This window comes from Pelmatolapia mariae, linkage group LG16_19, assembly GCF_036321145.2.
Source record: "Pelmatolapia mariae isolate MD_Pm_ZW linkage group LG16_19, Pm_UMD_F_2, whole genome shotgun sequence".
Classification (NCBI taxonomy): domain Eukaryota; kingdom Metazoa; phylum Chordata; class Actinopteri; order Cichliformes; family Cichlidae; genus Pelmatolapia; species Pelmatolapia mariae.
In genome coordinates, this window is record NC_086241.1 from 6,950,807 (window position 1) to 6,968,272 (window position 17,466).

The 17,466-nt window shown below is 39.2% G+C and overlaps 1 protein-coding gene across 1 annotated transcript in view; it reads left to right on the forward strand.

The window, feature by feature from the left end:
• gpr39 (G protein-coupled receptor 39) overlaps positions 1-17,466 on the forward strand; it is a 41,108-nt gene that overhangs the window by 19,783 nt on the left and 3,859 nt on the right. The window contains exon 2 of the mRNA XM_063499615.1: positions 16,633-16,885. Within this exon, the coding sequence (XP_063355685.1) occupies positions 16,633-16,885 (253 nt within the window). The remainder of the gene's footprint in view (positions 1-16,632; positions 16,886-17,466) is intronic.

The window sequence follows — 17,466 nt, forward strand, 5'->3', positions numbered from 1 at the left end:
CTGCAGCGAGAACTGCCAGCACCTGAGCCATCCAGACTCTGTCTCTCTCATCATGGTCACCTAAATGCACAGTAATGGCAGGTTTTGTAATAAGGCAGATCGCGCTAACATAATATGCACTGTTAGTTGATTATTTACCTGCCACATTAACGGGAGAGGACGTGCAAACGTTACCGCTGCTGCGTTGAGATTCACGAGTCCGGAGCGGAATTAAAAACACGACATTCATTTAAGGTCATCGCGTGTTTTGTGAGCAAATGCTTTTGCATATTCGTAGTGTTTCCTCCCTTAAATGAAATATCTACTTTGCAAGTATTGCAAGTTGCCCTGTTGTCATCCGTTCTCGTAAAGTATAACCAAACTTTTTAGCGTTTGAGCCGCCATGTTTCCTGCCAGGTAAATGACGCTCCGCAACGCGGTGACGTCATTCGGGGCGACTGGAATGGATAAGGGAATCGTTTGCAAAAATGGCAAACAATTCCAAGGAATTGAAACAGTGGGAACCGGTTCTCAACAAGAACCGGTTCTCAACAAGAACCAGTTTTCGATACCCATCCCTATGCATGAGTATGCATGCATGCACATGTAGATATGTATTATGTATGTATATGTAGATGTGTATGTAGATACTTGAAAGTGTGTGTGAGTATGTACATAGATGTGGGTGTGGGGGTATATACAAATGAGCAAGATGCACGGTGTGTCTCCAAATGGAAAAACTACATTTTAGTAACTTCACATAGCACATAGCCCTGGGTGATATAATATAAATATCTAGACTTACATCGAGATAACAGATGAACTGTTTTTGTTAAGAAAACTTGACATCTGTAGTAAAATGTTGCCAATGTTCAATCAGTCTGTGATGGCAAGTGTTCTGTTCCTGAACAACTCTGATCACCTTCTTTTTAACATCTGTATGAAACTAGAATCATACTGGAAGACTTCTCTCTCTTTTTTGTAAAACAGAAAGATGCAGAAAATCATTCACTCCCACAGCCATCATGCTATTCGATTCTCATACAAATAGCTGATTAGCTATGTCAAATATATGAATTTCCCTCTGGGATCAGTAGAATTATCCTTCTTCTTCATTACCTTGAATCAGCAGATGTGAAGTCCTAACGATATCCAAGCTGAGGGATTATGTAAAAAAAACAAAAAACAAACTTCAACCTCTGTACACTTGTTGCAGAGAGAAACTATCCATAGAGGTGAAAGCTGTTCTTTGTAGCAGGCCATAAATATGTTTATTTCTGCTGTAAAGTTGGATATTTTAACATGTGAGTCTGTGGAAGCCGGCCTCTACAGGACATTTAGGCCTTTTACCCTGACTTCCTTTTTTCAGTTCCAACTGTTGATGTTTTGTCACACTGGTGCACAAGAAGTGATAACTTTTCCCACCTGACAAATTTTGTTATCCTCTTCATACTACCCCCTCGCCTACATATGTATACTTGAAGTGTTGTAGTTACTTTTAATCTTTAACTGAACATTATTTTAGACCACAACAGAAATGTCTAAGGTAAGATAAGATAAGATAACATAAAATAACAAAAGATAACCAGACTTTACAGGAGATTGCTTCCACTGATAACTTTTAAATATGAGCTTTAAAGATAATTTTGAGCATCCCGCATGCCACAGGTAGCCGCTGAATAAAATTTAGCAGCTTTATAGCTCCTGAAAACTGCTACCGGATATCCTAAATAACGTGACGTTTCCCTCAGTTATTGGACACCAAAACAGAGCTCAAAGGAGACTGAATGTCATACTTACATTAATCACCTGACCAGAAACACAACACTTTTATTTAAACCTGACTTAAAAAAAAAAAAGTGAAGTTCTGACATTGATTCAAAAATGCCCGTTCAGATCACTTTACCGTTAATGAGGATAAAACCATTACCACAACCATACCTTATCAGTGGACAGGTAACAGATGGCCAGCAGGACTTGTGTAAAAAATCATGCCGGTAAAAATCTAATCATTAAACAGACACGAGGGCAAACTGTACACAAGACTCAGTGTGTTTATGGAAGTCCTGAAGGCATAGTAATACAATAATTAATTAAGGGATCAACAGTCAAGTTCAAAGATGGCATCGATGGTACCTGGTTATAAGAGCACTGATCCAGTAGCAGCATTACATTTAAAGGTTTACTATCAAATATAAACCTCAGAGGATTTAAATGAATACCAATCTTTCTTTTATGTGTAAAAAAACAAACAAACAAACAAACATCAGACATGACTGAAATATTGTATTCTTATATAATAAAATAAAATAGTAATATAATATAAATATAATAAAATAGTCATCAAATGTATGTTTTTATGTAAATTTCTACTTATTTTTCTTGTGCTCGTTTTGATTTCAGGCAAAACTTTACTAGATTAAAATAATTATTTTTATACATAATGTATTTTACTTGATTGAACTACACACGATTCTAGTTAGTTATTTGTTATGTTTGCTGTGTTTATCCTCATTTTTACCAGCTGACACCTCAAACTTCCCCATCTCTGGGAAAAATAAAGTATACCATGTCTTGAGTTTAACTGAGTCTTAACTAAACTTTGCAAGTGTCTGCGGGTCTAATTATTCGTACCAACCACCTTGGGATGGGTAAAGGAGATAAGAAAAACCACTTGAGGCACCTCCTCAACCCTTTCCGGGTAAACATGAGCGAACATGATAGCTTAGCTAATGCAACCCTGCTGTTTTCTTCACCTCTGCCTGGGGCATAATGAGGGTCAGATATGCCAAGTGTTACCTGAGCTCTTCTGCTTTCTCTATGTTGGATTAGATGTTAAGAAACTGGATAGACGTATGGTCAAAAAGCAGCATAGGCTGAAAGTTGGCTAATCTTCTCAAGCTGTTTGGATGACGGAGGATACGGAGATGAAGTGTTGTTATTGTGCTCATCCAATCAATAAGGTATTGTTATGACACCTCAATTTAATCAGAGTAAAACCAACACGTGCTGCAGTCTGAAATCCTCTCCAGCATCAGTGAGATTGATGCAGGACTGTGTTGAGAGTGGTGATTGGATGTTCGGTGTTACAAGCACTCTCAGTGCTGCACTCTTTTAAATGAATTCAAAGAAAATAATCAGATTTGGGTAAGTGTCTGAGCTGAAGTAGTACTTCCTGCCGGAGTTGGTCTTGAGTGCAGTCGTAGGATTTTCCCCGACTTCAGCTCTGAGGTGGTGCAGCTGGGGTTCATGGTTCAAATCTTTTTTATTTTTAGTCAGTACTTGCAGGCGACATAATAAAACTGTGTTATGCACATTAAAATACTAAATTAATGGAAGACGCAGTAATCTTTCTCATGTGTTTCGGTGATATAGCTGTAATACTAGTCGGTATTTTGCTGTCTTCACTTTGTCGTGGTCGAGGGGTCTGGCGGATGCCTGTGCTGCAGCCACTGCACTTGTCCTCCCTCACCTCATTTACTCAGGCTTATTGTTTACATCTACCTGCCCACTCCCTACCTTTGGAAGATTCTGGCCTGCCATCAACTCTTAACTGGAAACTGGTCACAAGTAAAGGCTTCGACCTACCTCTTTGTGTCCAAGCTTGTGCCTGGTAGACAGACGGAGGATCCCAGCTCCTTACTGCTTGCCAGGTTAGAAAGTTTAGCTATCTTGCAAAGACGTTCCATTGAAATGCTTCTTCAAAAAGTTGTCTCCTAGATTTATTGGTATTTATGAAATTGAAAAAGTGCTTTCATACTCAAGTCATTCCAGTTTCCATGAAGTTCCCAGACAAATACTCAACTGAAGTTCTTACCTCCTCCAAATACTTCACACCTATAAAATAAACCTTTTAAATAGAGCTGACTGCTGTGGTCTGGGTCGTGACTCCAAGTCTAGAACTTGTTACTCGTTATGACTTCAAATGAGTTAAACTTTTTTAGTCTTAGTTATCAATTTTCCCAAGTTAATTTTTACCCCTTAGCCGTAAAAGGCTGATGGGGTGCTGCAGTCACTCAGTCGGGCAGGCGACATGAACACCCAAGCTTGTGAATGCGATAACTCCAGAACGAAGTGACATAGGATACCATTTATCTACTAAAGGTGTATCTTGATCTTGATTTATTCCGCGTGTAGTTTGTTCTATGTATTCTTCATCAGATCACGTCCTTTAAACATCTGGGAGCATTTATTAAGAATTTAGGATTAGTATTGCTATAAATGCTAGTACATTATTATCATCAAATCTTTTTCTGTATGCTGATCACCGGTGCCGTGCAGGTATACTGTAAATCTGTAGATAGTTAACCTGATAGTGAAAATACAGAGTGTAATAATTAACATTTAATTCATGGCATTGTCAACCAAGATCAAGATATTTAACCTGAGAACCGTCTAAACCATTTATGAACTCTCTTCACGTCTGATTAACTTGACGTTGTTCAGCAGTAATTCTTATGTCAGAGGCAGCATCGTGCTGGGAGCTTACACCTAACAGCTGTGGTGGAGCCGTTTTAACAGGCAGAACATCATCTGCATCCATGAAATGATTAATTGGGAGATTACAAAACCACCAGCAGCAGCTGTTTTACAAGCGTTTAACTTCCCTGGCAACCAAAACGGGGCTGGAAAAACATATTCCATGCTCGTTCTCGCTATTAATGGCATCAGCTGCATGACATGAAAGCAGAGTGAATATAAAACACATTTAAAATGGATGTTTATGGGATCCTTCTTCATAATTGTAATTATAAAATAAATGTGTGAAGGACCGGTTAATAAAAATGGGGCGTTAAGCAGTGTGGTTTATTGGCCGTTACAGTCTTTTATTTAGTTATTTATTTATTTATTTTCCAGGCATGACCATCTTTATGCTGGCTCAGTAGATTGGTTAGCATATTAAATGAGATTAAGTTTGGCTAGCAGAACTTTAGCGTTTATTACAGCCAAATGCTGAATTAGACAAAATGAAAACTTTACTTCCTACTTTTTCTTTCCTTAGTGCCTTCTTTCCTTTTTTCTTCCTCTGTCCTTCTTTCCTTTCTTTCATCTCTCCTTTCCCTTTCTTTCTTTGTTCTCTTGCTCATCTTTCCTTTTTCTTTCTTCCTCTTTTCATTTCTTCCTTGAGTATTTCCTTGCTCCCTTCTTTTTTCCATTTTTCATTCCTTCTTTCCTTTCATCTTCTGTCCTTTCCTTGCATTCCTCCTTTCCTCTTTCCTTCAGTCTCCAACTTTACTTACTCCTTGCCTTTATATTTTTCCTTCCCATCTTTTTCTCCCTCCTTTCATCCCACTTTTTATTTTCCTTTTTACCTCCTTCCCAACTTTCCTCTCCTTTTTTCTGTTCTTTTCCTTCTTTCTTCTTTTTCTTCCATCCTTTCCTATCCTGTTTTTCCTTCATCACTTGTATATTTCCTCACTCCTTTGTTTTTTCTTTCCACCGTTCGTTTCTCATTTTCTTCCCCCTTTCCCTTTCTTTTCCTTTTTCCTCCCTTCCTTTCATTCCTCCATCCATTCCTTCTAGCTTCTTTCTTCCCTTTTCTTCCTGTCCTCTTTTTCCTTCCCTCCTTTTCTTTTCCATATATTCTTATGTTCTTTCCTTCTTTGTCCCTAACACACACTGTTGTGTTTATATATTTACATGTGCATATTTTTTTATTAGGGTGACAAACACGATTCTCTGGTGCCTGGCTGAGTAAATGTGCTCTGAGGTGATTAGCTCCTTTATGAATAACACTCCCCTGTGACTGATTTCAGTGTTTCAGGTGGTTTAATAACGCAGGATCTCCTGTTAGCCGTCAGATTGATTCTTTGTGGCTTTGCTCTTGTGGCTGATTGAGGAAGGATCGTTGTGTTTGTGCCTGGCAGACTCATAACTGGCGTTAGATCTTTGCAGTGTGAGCTGCTTTTCATGGATAACATTTAATGAATTCAGCGCTGTGCAGAAACAGCCTTGATTGACCTTTTGTCAAAACTATTTGCAATCACTGTTCTTGGTTTAATTTAACCTTCTACCTCTCAGAAGGATGTTTGCTGTGAAGGAAACACAATTTAGTCCACAAAATCTTGACTAATGTTTGCATATTTGCAATTAAGGATGTTTTTTAATGGCTCATATCTACCTGGCACTATCTGAGCTGGCCTGCTGGTTAAACTCACCCATCTGGCATCTCAGAATCTCATTATTATGCAGCTAATAAGCCCAAATTTCCAATCTACAAAAACCCTCTTTATTCTCTCTGTGGGAGGAAATCATCCACTGTGCTTCTGTCTGATAGTCTCTGGGTTCAAGGGAAATTTGTTCTCAGCGTTGCAGGCTTTGATGATGTTTGCCTTCATCACAGGTTGCTTAGGCTTATTATCCACAGGACCGACTTCATCCAGCGTCTGAGGAGAAATCTAACCAGATCAATGAGACAGCTGCAGGATTATTTTCTCACGTCAGTTTCATTTTCTTTTGCTTCAGCAGTGGTTTGTAGTTAGATTGAAGTCACTCTAATATGAAGTCATTAAACATGCCGTTTTTCATGCAACGTGTGTTTGAGACATACTAAATGGTTAAAATTGTGGCTGTTTAATTAAGTATCAAGTTTTATACTTGAATCTTTTGGTTAAAAAAAATCTCCTTCTATCACCAGTCCTTTCAAATAAAGGAAAAGGGAACTAGTGACATAAACTGGGTGGAATTTAGAAGGCAGAATATTCCAACAGAAGGCGAGCTTTAATAGGATACTAAATAATCCAAAATCAACAAAGCCCAACAGATAAAATGGGAAAAGCAAGAAAAAGAATGAGGAACAACAAGGGAATCAAGGAGGAAAAGCAAGAGGAAACGGGCAAGAACAATGGAAAATATAAAGGAAAAACAAGGAATAATAAGGAGCTAAACAATAGAAACAAAAGAAGAAAAGCAAAATACATCACAGAAGAAACACAGAAGGAAGACCTGGAGGTCAAGCAAGTAAAATAAGAAGCAAAAGAAAGTAAAATCAAGGAGGAAGACACAGAGGAAAGGGAAAATTTGGAGGCAAAGCAAGGGAAAAAGAGGAAACAGACAGAAAACATGGAGGAAAAGAAAGATCTGTTTTCTGATAATTCACTGGGTCAAAATCATTTCCTTCATATACAATATGAAAATATAAGCTCCTCCTTTGATGTTCACACATTCTGTTTAATAATAGAAAAATATAAGCGTTGTGTTCAGCTATTGTGAGTGCTTGGAGAAGTAATCAGTGTTTTTCAGGGGTTCATATCACACCACAAACAGCTCCTGAAAGGGAAATCAGCTTCATAATCAAACAAGTGAATAAGCTCATTCGTTAACTTTTACCCTCATCAAGCAGATCTGAATAATTTCACTCCACGCTCATCTTCTCCTTCATTAGCACTCTTCAGTTGGGTAATTGTATAGATTTGACATAAGCTTTAAATCAGTAAGCAATCAGGACCGTCGTCACCGGTGAGATCCAGTCATCAATCAGGTGTTTGTCAACAAATACTGGTGAAAGACTTCACTTCTCTCGATTATTCAGCTCTTGTCTTTGAGCTGTTTCCAATCATGGAAATGAAGGGCGCCGACGATGTGGCGATGCCCTCTATTTGAGAAAGCCCCCCCACCTCCCGAGTTATGGGAGAAATTTTGTGTTTATAAGCGGCTCGCTGAGCATCCGTGTGCAGGTTTATGCAGCCAGTGTGGCGCTTCTGGGATTTCTAAAAGACTCAAATCAGCTGCAAAAGTTTTAAAATGAGTTTCAGAGTTTCTCCCCGTGCTGAATATTCATCTGATTATCAGGCGGACTCAGGTGTGACCCAGTCCTGATACTCTCACTGATTCACTGGGATGTTGTAGTGGTTTGTTTCGCTTTGAAATTGCATCTAAAATCTAAAACAGCATTTATAACACCCATGAGACTATTGTAAAAGATTTGTTTTTAATAATTAACTAATTATTAAAAACAAATTAATTACTATTCAGTTCATGTTGAGTTACTGTTCAGGCCTTCCCTCCCCTTCCACCAAGGATTGTTGGCAATTGTTTGATAACAGAGTTACTGATAAAGTTACGGGCTACAGCATGACGTCGCCTATTGGATTTTGAAGCCAGAAGTGACCAGATTAGCAGATAGATTAGTAAGCTGCGTTTTTCAGCTGTGGGTTGCAGCTGTCTGTACTGTTATGAAGCCTCTTGGTGTAGCTAATCAGTAAACTTGGGATCATTCAGTTATCTGATGAACTGTAAAAATTTTGTAAAACATTTCAGGTTTTACTGAATAAAAGGGTAATCAGCAATATTTTTAAAAAGGCCACAAACAAATCAATAAATTCAAGCCAATTCAGTTCAATTGTATTTCTATAGAGCCAAATCAGAATTATAGATGACTCAAGGTGCTTTATATTGTAAGTTTAAGACCCTACAATGATACAGAGAAAACTCCAACAATCAGATGACTCCGTATGAGCAAGCACTTGGTGACAGCGAGGAGGAAAAACTCTCTTTTAACAGGAAGAAACCTCCTGCAGAACCAGACTCAGGGAGGGGCAGCTATCTCCTGGAACCGATAAATCAATAAACAAATTATTCTCCTGAAGACTAATGCAGCCAAGAGTCTTTTTACAGGCGCCCCCTGCTGGTCAGTTAAAAATAAAATAAAAAAAAATCCAGGTTTAAGACATGTCTTGATGCAGGCTCAATCATGCAGGTAAGGAAATCCCAAAAAGCTAATTCTCTTCACCTTATTCACCTTATTCAATGGGGCTAGTTTAATGACACACTCTCAAAGGGATTTGTGTCTCCTCCCATGGACCTTTCACTTGTTAGCCGAGTGTGTAAACCACACACACTCCTGTGTGAGCTACACAGAAAAACCCATCCGAGGTCTGAAAGGGGAAGATTTTCCATGTAAATGAAGCAGCGGTCGGTCTGATTTCTTTCTCTTTTTTTAGCTCTTATTGAAAGTGTAAATCATGCTTATGCCAGGCAGAGACTCGGCTCGCCCCCTTTTCTCCTGCTGTGAGCAGCGCAGAGGAACTGGGAAGCTCAATCAAACACACTCCAATTACAGCAAAAAGACAGACAATTAATTGTTCCAATAATCTCCTTTAATTGCCTGCTAATTAGCAGGCAGTGATATTTTGCCTGTGGCAGAGAGACAATGAGTGTGTGTGTGGGTGTTTAATGTCAACAAGTTCGGGAACATCACTGATGAGGGCATCAGCTGAGATTGGAGTTTTTGAGGAAGGTGCATTCAGCGTGAAGAGAGTGACATTAAAACAATAAAGATTTATCAGTGACATGAAGGAAGGCTCATGCAATCACATGTTCAGCTGCATCCTAACTCCTCTGCAGGGGCATTACTGATCTGTGCTGACTCAGGGGCATATTGCCAGGTGAACACCTCGGCTGTGATCAACGAGCCGATGTGATAGGTAGATCTACAGGGGGAAAAAACACCTTTAAAGAAAGCGAGATACGGCCACTTCATGATCTGCTGCCAGGATTCGATGATGCATCCAATCGGTAACCCGCTGCATCGTTACATTTTTAATGCAACATATTGGAAATATGAACTTTGCAGGTTTTAAAGTACAAAAAAATTTTGCCTCGATGTATCATCCCTCCAGGTTTTACTGAAATTGAATCAGTGGAGTGTGCGATATTTATAGTGCCTTCATTTGAACAGTTAGGATCATTTATAAGGCTGGTGGGATAAAGGATGGCAGGTCTTCATCAATTTAAGTGTAGGAAAGTGGCATTTTTTAAAGCTATGATGTCCCACTGTTAGTGGAGCAGGACTGGAAGGACCCACTGGGGATGCATATTATGAGAAATGTGTGGAGTTATCCCAGTTAGAGCTGAAATAGTCAATCCTCAACAGTATTAGTAATATTCAGTCAAAAACAACCCCAAACTTCTGCTAGGTTTGGTTATAAAGTGCCAAAAGAAACAAGCAATTAAAAGCCAGACTGACAATCCTGGAGATTTGAACCTGAGGCTTTGGGAGCCCCACAGGGTTCGTGGCCCCGGGCTGTTCCTGGCTTTTCCCAGCAGGAGAACCGGCACTGCAAGTCTCCAACATGAACACACTGGGAGTGCATCCACATCCAGCTGCTTAGATTTAAATGTGTATGGTTTTATGTGCTTTAACCGTTAGTCCTGAATAAAATTGCATTTTTCATCCAAAACAAATGTCAGATTGGTGGAAATAATCAGTTTATGGCTGGGATGGGCAACATTTCTCCTTCGAGTTTCAGACTGACTTATAAAAAGAAGGGGTATCACACTGAACAGAAAAATAACACAAAGTGCTGAAAATTTTTAAAATCCATGACTGCTGATAGACAGGACTCCCTGCTTTACAATAAGCCTGGATCCTTGTTTCATCTCTAGTTCTAGTCTGAGACCTGAGATACAGCCGTGGACTTTTTAAGCATCAGATAACTGTTGTCTTTAACCGTATCTGTCAAAGTCAAGTTAAATTCTTTATCAACGCTGTGAAATCACACTGTCTTCCAGCAAAAGGAGAAATAGGAGAAGCTAAATAAATGAAACTGAATTGAAGCGTTGTTGTTTATTCAACTGTTTCACTGTGAAAGTACACAGTGGCATCTCTGATCTTCTCTGTGCTGCCTACAGTTAGTTAGATGTTGTTCTTTTTGTTGTTCTTTTTGAGACAACAGGGAGGTGGGTGCTGCAAATATGAGTTTTTCAGTTTTCCATTAGAGAGTTGTTTTAATAGCTAAAAATAAAAATATGGCAGGATTCAACATTAGATCCTTCAACCTTTAATGACAGTTCCTCCCCTCTGCAGACTTTTGAAATGCCAGAGCTCAAAAATGCATCATCCTCCCACACTAGGAGGATCTGCACACAAGATTTGCAGCACACAAGACTTCATTTTTTTTGCAGTAGACTGTCATCAATTGTAAACTCTCCTTTTTTGTTCACTGACATTTGAAAATCATCTTCAAAAAATATTCAACCTGAAAATCTCTGATCATCTTGCAAACCTGGCAAAGTATTTCTTTTCTTGTGCATTTGTCATTCATTTTAATCTTCTGATGATCTGCTTAGTGCTAGTGCTCCTATTGATGGTCTAGCTGGATTTAGCAAGAACTTTGTTTTGTTTCTGGACTTGAACTCAATAAAAAGTCAAAACCAGAGATCACACACAGGGATCAAACCCAGAGACCACAGGGACCAACCTTAGAGACCAAGCCTATGGACTGCAGGGACCAAACACATGACTCAAAAAAAGAGACTAAACCTATAGACCACAGGGATCAAACTCAGGGACCAAACCCAAGGATCAAACCCAGAGACTGCAGGAATCAAACACAGAGACCAAATCTATGGACCGGAGGGACATAAACACATGGCTCAAAACCAAAGACTAAACCCAGAAATCACAGGGATCAAACCCAGAGACCACATGGACACAAACTAGGGACCAAATTCAGAGAGTAAATCTGCAGAACAAAACTAGGGATCAAACCCAGAAATCCCAGAGCCCAAACCCTCAGGGATTGAGGGTTGGAACATAGATCATTGGTAAACCCTCACTTTTGACTTCAGCTTTCTAGTACAACACCTGCATTACTGTTATGACCTCATTGACCCATTAATCGATTGGATGCTCCTTAGGTTCTCAAGGTCCAGCTCCAACTAGATTAATCCACCATTTTTTAACATAATACCATAAAATCAGACTTGAATTCTCATTCTGCCTCCCTTCACACTTGACTGCAAACCTTTTTCTCAGTGCGCTCTGAAGGTGACGATGACAGTGTTGTCACTTATTAAATAAATTGCTTTGGCCAGCTGACCAAAGGGGTTTTGGAATCTGGAGAAGGTCATAAAGAGAATATATTTCCAGATATTTTTAATAAAAAGACACTTTAAATTACCCGAGAGGGTCTAATTATCTACCAAAGTGTCAAGGAGAAATGACTCAGAGCAACATGAATCTCTAAAGTTGTTTTTATCTGTGTCCGTCACCTCTGCCTGCTCATTTATTTTTGTATTCCAGCAGTGTTCCTTTCTTGTGACTTGTCTTCATCTCACTTTCTTCCTCTTTGTACTTTCACTCAGATGAACCCTCTGTCTTTACTGTCTTCACAAACCTTGATTTGAATTCCTCTTTGAAAGTGATCAGAACTAGAGTTATTACCGGTGACATCTCTTGGTATTGATTCAGACTCGTCACGGTACAGCTGGCCTTAATGAACAATACCACACATGTGAGTGTTTTCTCTCTTTTGCCTCCTTTTATCTTAAAGCGTTAAAAGAATTTAACTTGGGGGCTGATGCTGTCTGTAGCTTGTTTTCTTCAAACTTGATGATTGTCCTGAGAGGAATCCCTGCCGACCACAAAGTGTTTGGCTGACGACAAACATGATACAGAGCGCTGCTTTCCACTGAGATTTCTTCATCACCTCTTGTTTGCGTTGTTTAAAAGCCTGCCCACAAACAAAACTGTTTTTTTATGAGGCCAGTGACCCTGCTAGGCAACAGCATGCGTGGCTCTGGGGTTGATCCTTCCTAACAGAGAGCAAACTCCAAGTCACATCAGCAGGCAGGTGGACCAGCCTCAGGTCCTGCAGCGAAGCTGTGTTTGTACATGGCGAGACCCAACATGAGGGTGCAGGGCGTCATGAAAAATTAGTGTCTGTGTCTGGAAAATAAGACGCATGCATCTGATGTGGACAGCAAAAAAAATGCAGACTGTTTATTAAAGATGGACATCTGGATTCTGTATTTTGAAGCCTTAATGTTTTTTGTAGAAGTGACCATATTTGGATATATTTGATTAGCGAGCTGCATTTTTTAAAACACAGGATAAAATCGGCAACAGTAGACGCAACCAAAAAATTTAGTTCAGTCATTCAGCTTAGCAGGGATCTGACCACAGCTCCCTGTCAGTTATTTTTAAAAATTTTGTCCTTCTTACAGCTGTTACGAAGAGAAACACATCCAAAGAAGGTAAAGTTTCATACCAGGTTGAAGGTAAATATATATATGTGGACATTTTATGTCTATGAATGAGCCTCGTAGAGCATCAGTTATAGGTACTTCAGTGTTAGCATGCACCCATGTTCTTGCAGACAGACGATCACTGCTTAACGCCTGACAAACATGGTAGTCATGGCCTCAAAACTAGTCAATGACCAACCACCGGTTGCAAGGGAAAAGTGAATACTCCTGGAGCTGCTGTGAGAGGTTGATGGCTAAATGATCCCCTGGTCAGCACCTGTCACTAGGGAAAAATGTGCATTCCCCTAGCTTTGGTTGCTAGCATATTACTGCGGTCATAGTTTGAATGGAAGTAACAAACTCTGTCCAGCTGTTCTTTGCGCTGTAGTGAAACTGAAGTGTGCCCCATCCGAAAAATGCAACGCAAACATTTCCAGTTTGTGTTGATTATTTTGTTCTGTTAATTATTATAATATGGGCAAGTTCATTATAGACAGTGTTGGGAAGGTTACTTTTAAAATGTATTCCATTACAGAATACCGAATACATGCCCCAAAATGTATTCTGTAACGTATTCCGTTACGTTACTCAATGAGGGTAACGTATTCTGAATACTTTGGATTACTTAATATATTATCATGCTGTTTACAACTACGTGAATGTACTATTGCTGTGATTTATTACTGTTACTGAAGGTCCGCGGCTCCGAACCGTAGTAAAGGGACCTCTGGCTAATACGGTGGGTTCCGTGTCGGGCTCGTAGCCGAAAAATAGCTTTACTTTGTTGTCTGGGTCAACTTTGCTTGCGAGAGACAGAGAGAGGCGTTGAAAGGCTGCTCCAACGGAACTTATTGTTTCCGGAGGAAAACACGAACACAGTGTACAGTTGAGTCTTAATAGCTTACTTACAAATGGGCTCGTCAGGCACTCTTCTTGGCTGCAGTGGTTATTATTATATTTACATGCTTCCAGCTCCCGTTTTTGCTCCGTGACAGCTCGGACTTTTCCTTTCTCTCCCTCCCTCGCTCACAGACACATAACGTGTATGGTAGTCCATTCTCGCTGCAGCACGGACTACACTGCCCATGAGGCTACATTCTTTAGGGCCATGCCTGTAGCATTCTGCCTTTTAGCTTAGCACAACAACAACAACAACAAAGCGCTCTCTCACCCAGGAAACACGCAGAGAGAGAGAGCGTCACCCTGTAACCATGGCAACCGTAACGCTGCCGCCTGGAACAACAGAGTGTAACTGTCAAACAAACCCAAACAGTCCTGATCCGCGACAATATGAAACAGGAAAGTACCGCCGTGTAATCCATTTATTTCAACAAAGTAACTGTATTCTGAATACCACCTTTTTAAACGGTAACTGTAACGGAATACAGTTACTCATATTTTGTATTCTAAATACGTAACGGCGGTACATGTATTCCGTTACTCCCCAACACTGATTATAGATGTTAAAACATAACATACATTATGATTTGAAAGGGGCTGACTCACCCATAGGGGCCTCCCTAAGCTGGTTGTGATAACCAATTTGGTCATTTTGAAATTAAAATGTACTTTTCTGAGTATAAAATGCAATTTTAGTTACTGTTGTTTAAAAAAAGTAAAGTTTTAGTGAAGTAAAATGTCTTTTCAGACTACTTTTAGTTTGTAGTTTTGGTCCATTAAACCTTGGCGTTTGTAAGACTGACTGACATTGCCATACATTGAGGCTAGGCTATAAAAACAACAAACAACATATATTCACTTTCACCTTTTTGGCTTGTAAATGTGACAGATAAGTTAATGCGGCTTTTTAAAAAAAACAAAAAACAAAAAACAAAAAAAAACAAGACACATGCTTCAGGTGCTCATGTTTTTAGTCTAAGATAAGATGGGATATAAAACAGAGGCACTTCAGCCTAAAAAGCCCATTAAAATGCATTTCAGGCTACCAGAATTCCCAAATTTCTGTCAGGTTTTCTGAGGCAATGCCCTTGATGTCTTTATTTTGAACTATTGACATCTCTTTATAAAGTCTCTAACATCACTGGCAAACCTTAAGACAGGCTGCAAGGGATCAAAGCTCACTGACACTTGAGATTAGCATTAAACTGAACCTGAACCTTTATAAACAAACACTAATGAGTGCACTTAGTCTGCATGTGAGAAACACAGAGACTGATTTTTCTGTTTTTTATTCTCTCTTTTCATCTCTTAATAATATCAGGATGGATGATTTCCCCACCCAGCGTCTTTGGACATGGTGTTATACATGAATGTGTTTATGTTTGTGCTCCTCAGCAGGAAGCATTTTTCTCACATCAGATAATTTTGTGAATGCTGAAAGGCTGTTTGGTCGCAGCTTAATCCCCATTAAAAACACTGCAGGGAAACGGATAAACAGCAGAAGAGAGACCGAGGGTGTGTTTGTCCTTTCAGAGAGTTCAGTGCATGACTCAGACATGAATGATGAAGTGTGAGTAATGGCAGTGGTGTATTCAGATATTTCACTTAAATGTGCTCTCTGTATATTTTTACATTTATTAAATTTTATTGTATTGCTGACGTGTGAACAGATTGTAACCTTGTAATCTTAAAATAGGAAACCTTCCATGAGGTCTGTGGATTGATTTCTCCGTGAAAATGCAGGTCGATCCATTAAGATCCAAAGGATGTGAAGCTTATGTTAGCTAGCCAGCTAACACTTGCTTTAGAAATGGAGTCAACTAATAATGTGTTAATGTAAACAACCAGCTTGCAAGATAAAGACAAACTAACAGTGATGCTGGTTCAGATAATATTTTACTACCGACAAGGTTGGTGAACAAATTAAACGACCGTTTATGTTCGCTACATTCATCACTTTACACGTAAATGGTGACATCATCCAGAACAATAGGTGTCACCGCTCAGACCTCCACATCAGCGCTGCTGTAGCGGGAGAAAAAGTCAAAACTGGAAGCAGACAGAAGAAATCGTTTTTTGTTTTTTTTTTTTGGTTTGCTTGTTTTTTATTATATATAATATAATATGAAATATTTATATAAGTTTACTGTAAAAAAAAAAGTTTCCCTAATAAATAATATAATTTTTAGTTTTAAGCAATTTTTTGACAGATTTCTATAATGAAATAAATATATAAAAATAAATTGTTTAATCAATCTACATAACTAATAATTAAAATTGTCCTCTAAAATAAGTTGACACAAATGCACTAATATGTATAATTCAATTTTAATTATTAATGTAACTGCAATGCATAGATAAAATATCAGCTAAATTTTTTCAGTTTTGATTAGTGTTATGCTGTGAATAAAGTATGAATTTATGAGAAGTAGAAATGGTTGCGTTCTGTTTTTAATTATGTCCCAGCTCTTTTGGAATTGGGATTGCATTTCAAGAGTAAAGGTGAAATGCTTTTTTGGGAATAAAGGTGAAAAACTGTTACGAATAAAGTCAAAATATCAAGAACATAGCTGTTTAAAGAATAAAGGTGGTGTTTTAGCTCGTCACCCTTCCTTTGAGTAAGTTTGATTAAACATATTTTCTTTTTAACAAACATGTACCATATTAAATGTTTTGTCTTGTTTCCTGTCTTTTTTAAATTATTATCTGAGGTTGACAGACACAAGAGCGTTTTAAAAAAGTCATGACTTCTCTTATATTTATTCTTTTTGTATTTTTCTTTAGTTCTCATTGTTGGATCCTTGATGGTATGCTGGCTTCCCAACCAGATTCGCCGTCTTATGATGGCCGCTATGCCCAAGTCCAACTGGACCATTACTTACTTCCGGAGCTACGTCATCCTCCACCCCGTGGCCGACACCTTCTTCTACCTCAGCTCTGTCCTCAACCCTTTCCTCTACAACCTCTCCTCCCGGCAGTTCAGGGACGTATTCATGCAGGTTCTGCGGTGTCACCTTACCATCGTGCATAAAAATCAGTCCACCGTGCAGTTCAGGGCTGCCCCCAAGCAATCCCAGCGCCCCCTGCTGCTGAAGTCACTGCGTCGAAATAGGTCGAGTCGCACCACCGTCGCCAAAGAGGAAACGCCTCCATCCTTTACGACATTTCAGTCGCAAGATGACTCGGGACTGGGCACGGATACTCAGACGTCCATCATCCAAGGGACTGAAGAGCAAATCTTGGAGCTCAAGAATAGAAATGTACCATCAGAGTCAGAAATATAGCCTGTTGTGCGAGTCAATGGGAGAAACTGCTTTATCCATGGATGCAGTAACAAATATTCAGGGAGCAGACACCCTGTGCTATGTTTATTGTGTACACAATAAACATAGCACAGGGTGTCTCGAAAGGACATTTACCTCCAGTGATAATGTTAAAATATAATACATAATCTTAAATACCCCAGAGCTTCAGTTAAAATCAAAGGTACAGACTGGAGGGTTTAAGCACTGTAATCTGTGTTCTGCAATTCCAGATAGGGGATTTTTTATTAATATTTTGGCCCACAGATGAAACTGAAAGTCACATTATGATCAGCAACCTTCAATGAGTAAAATA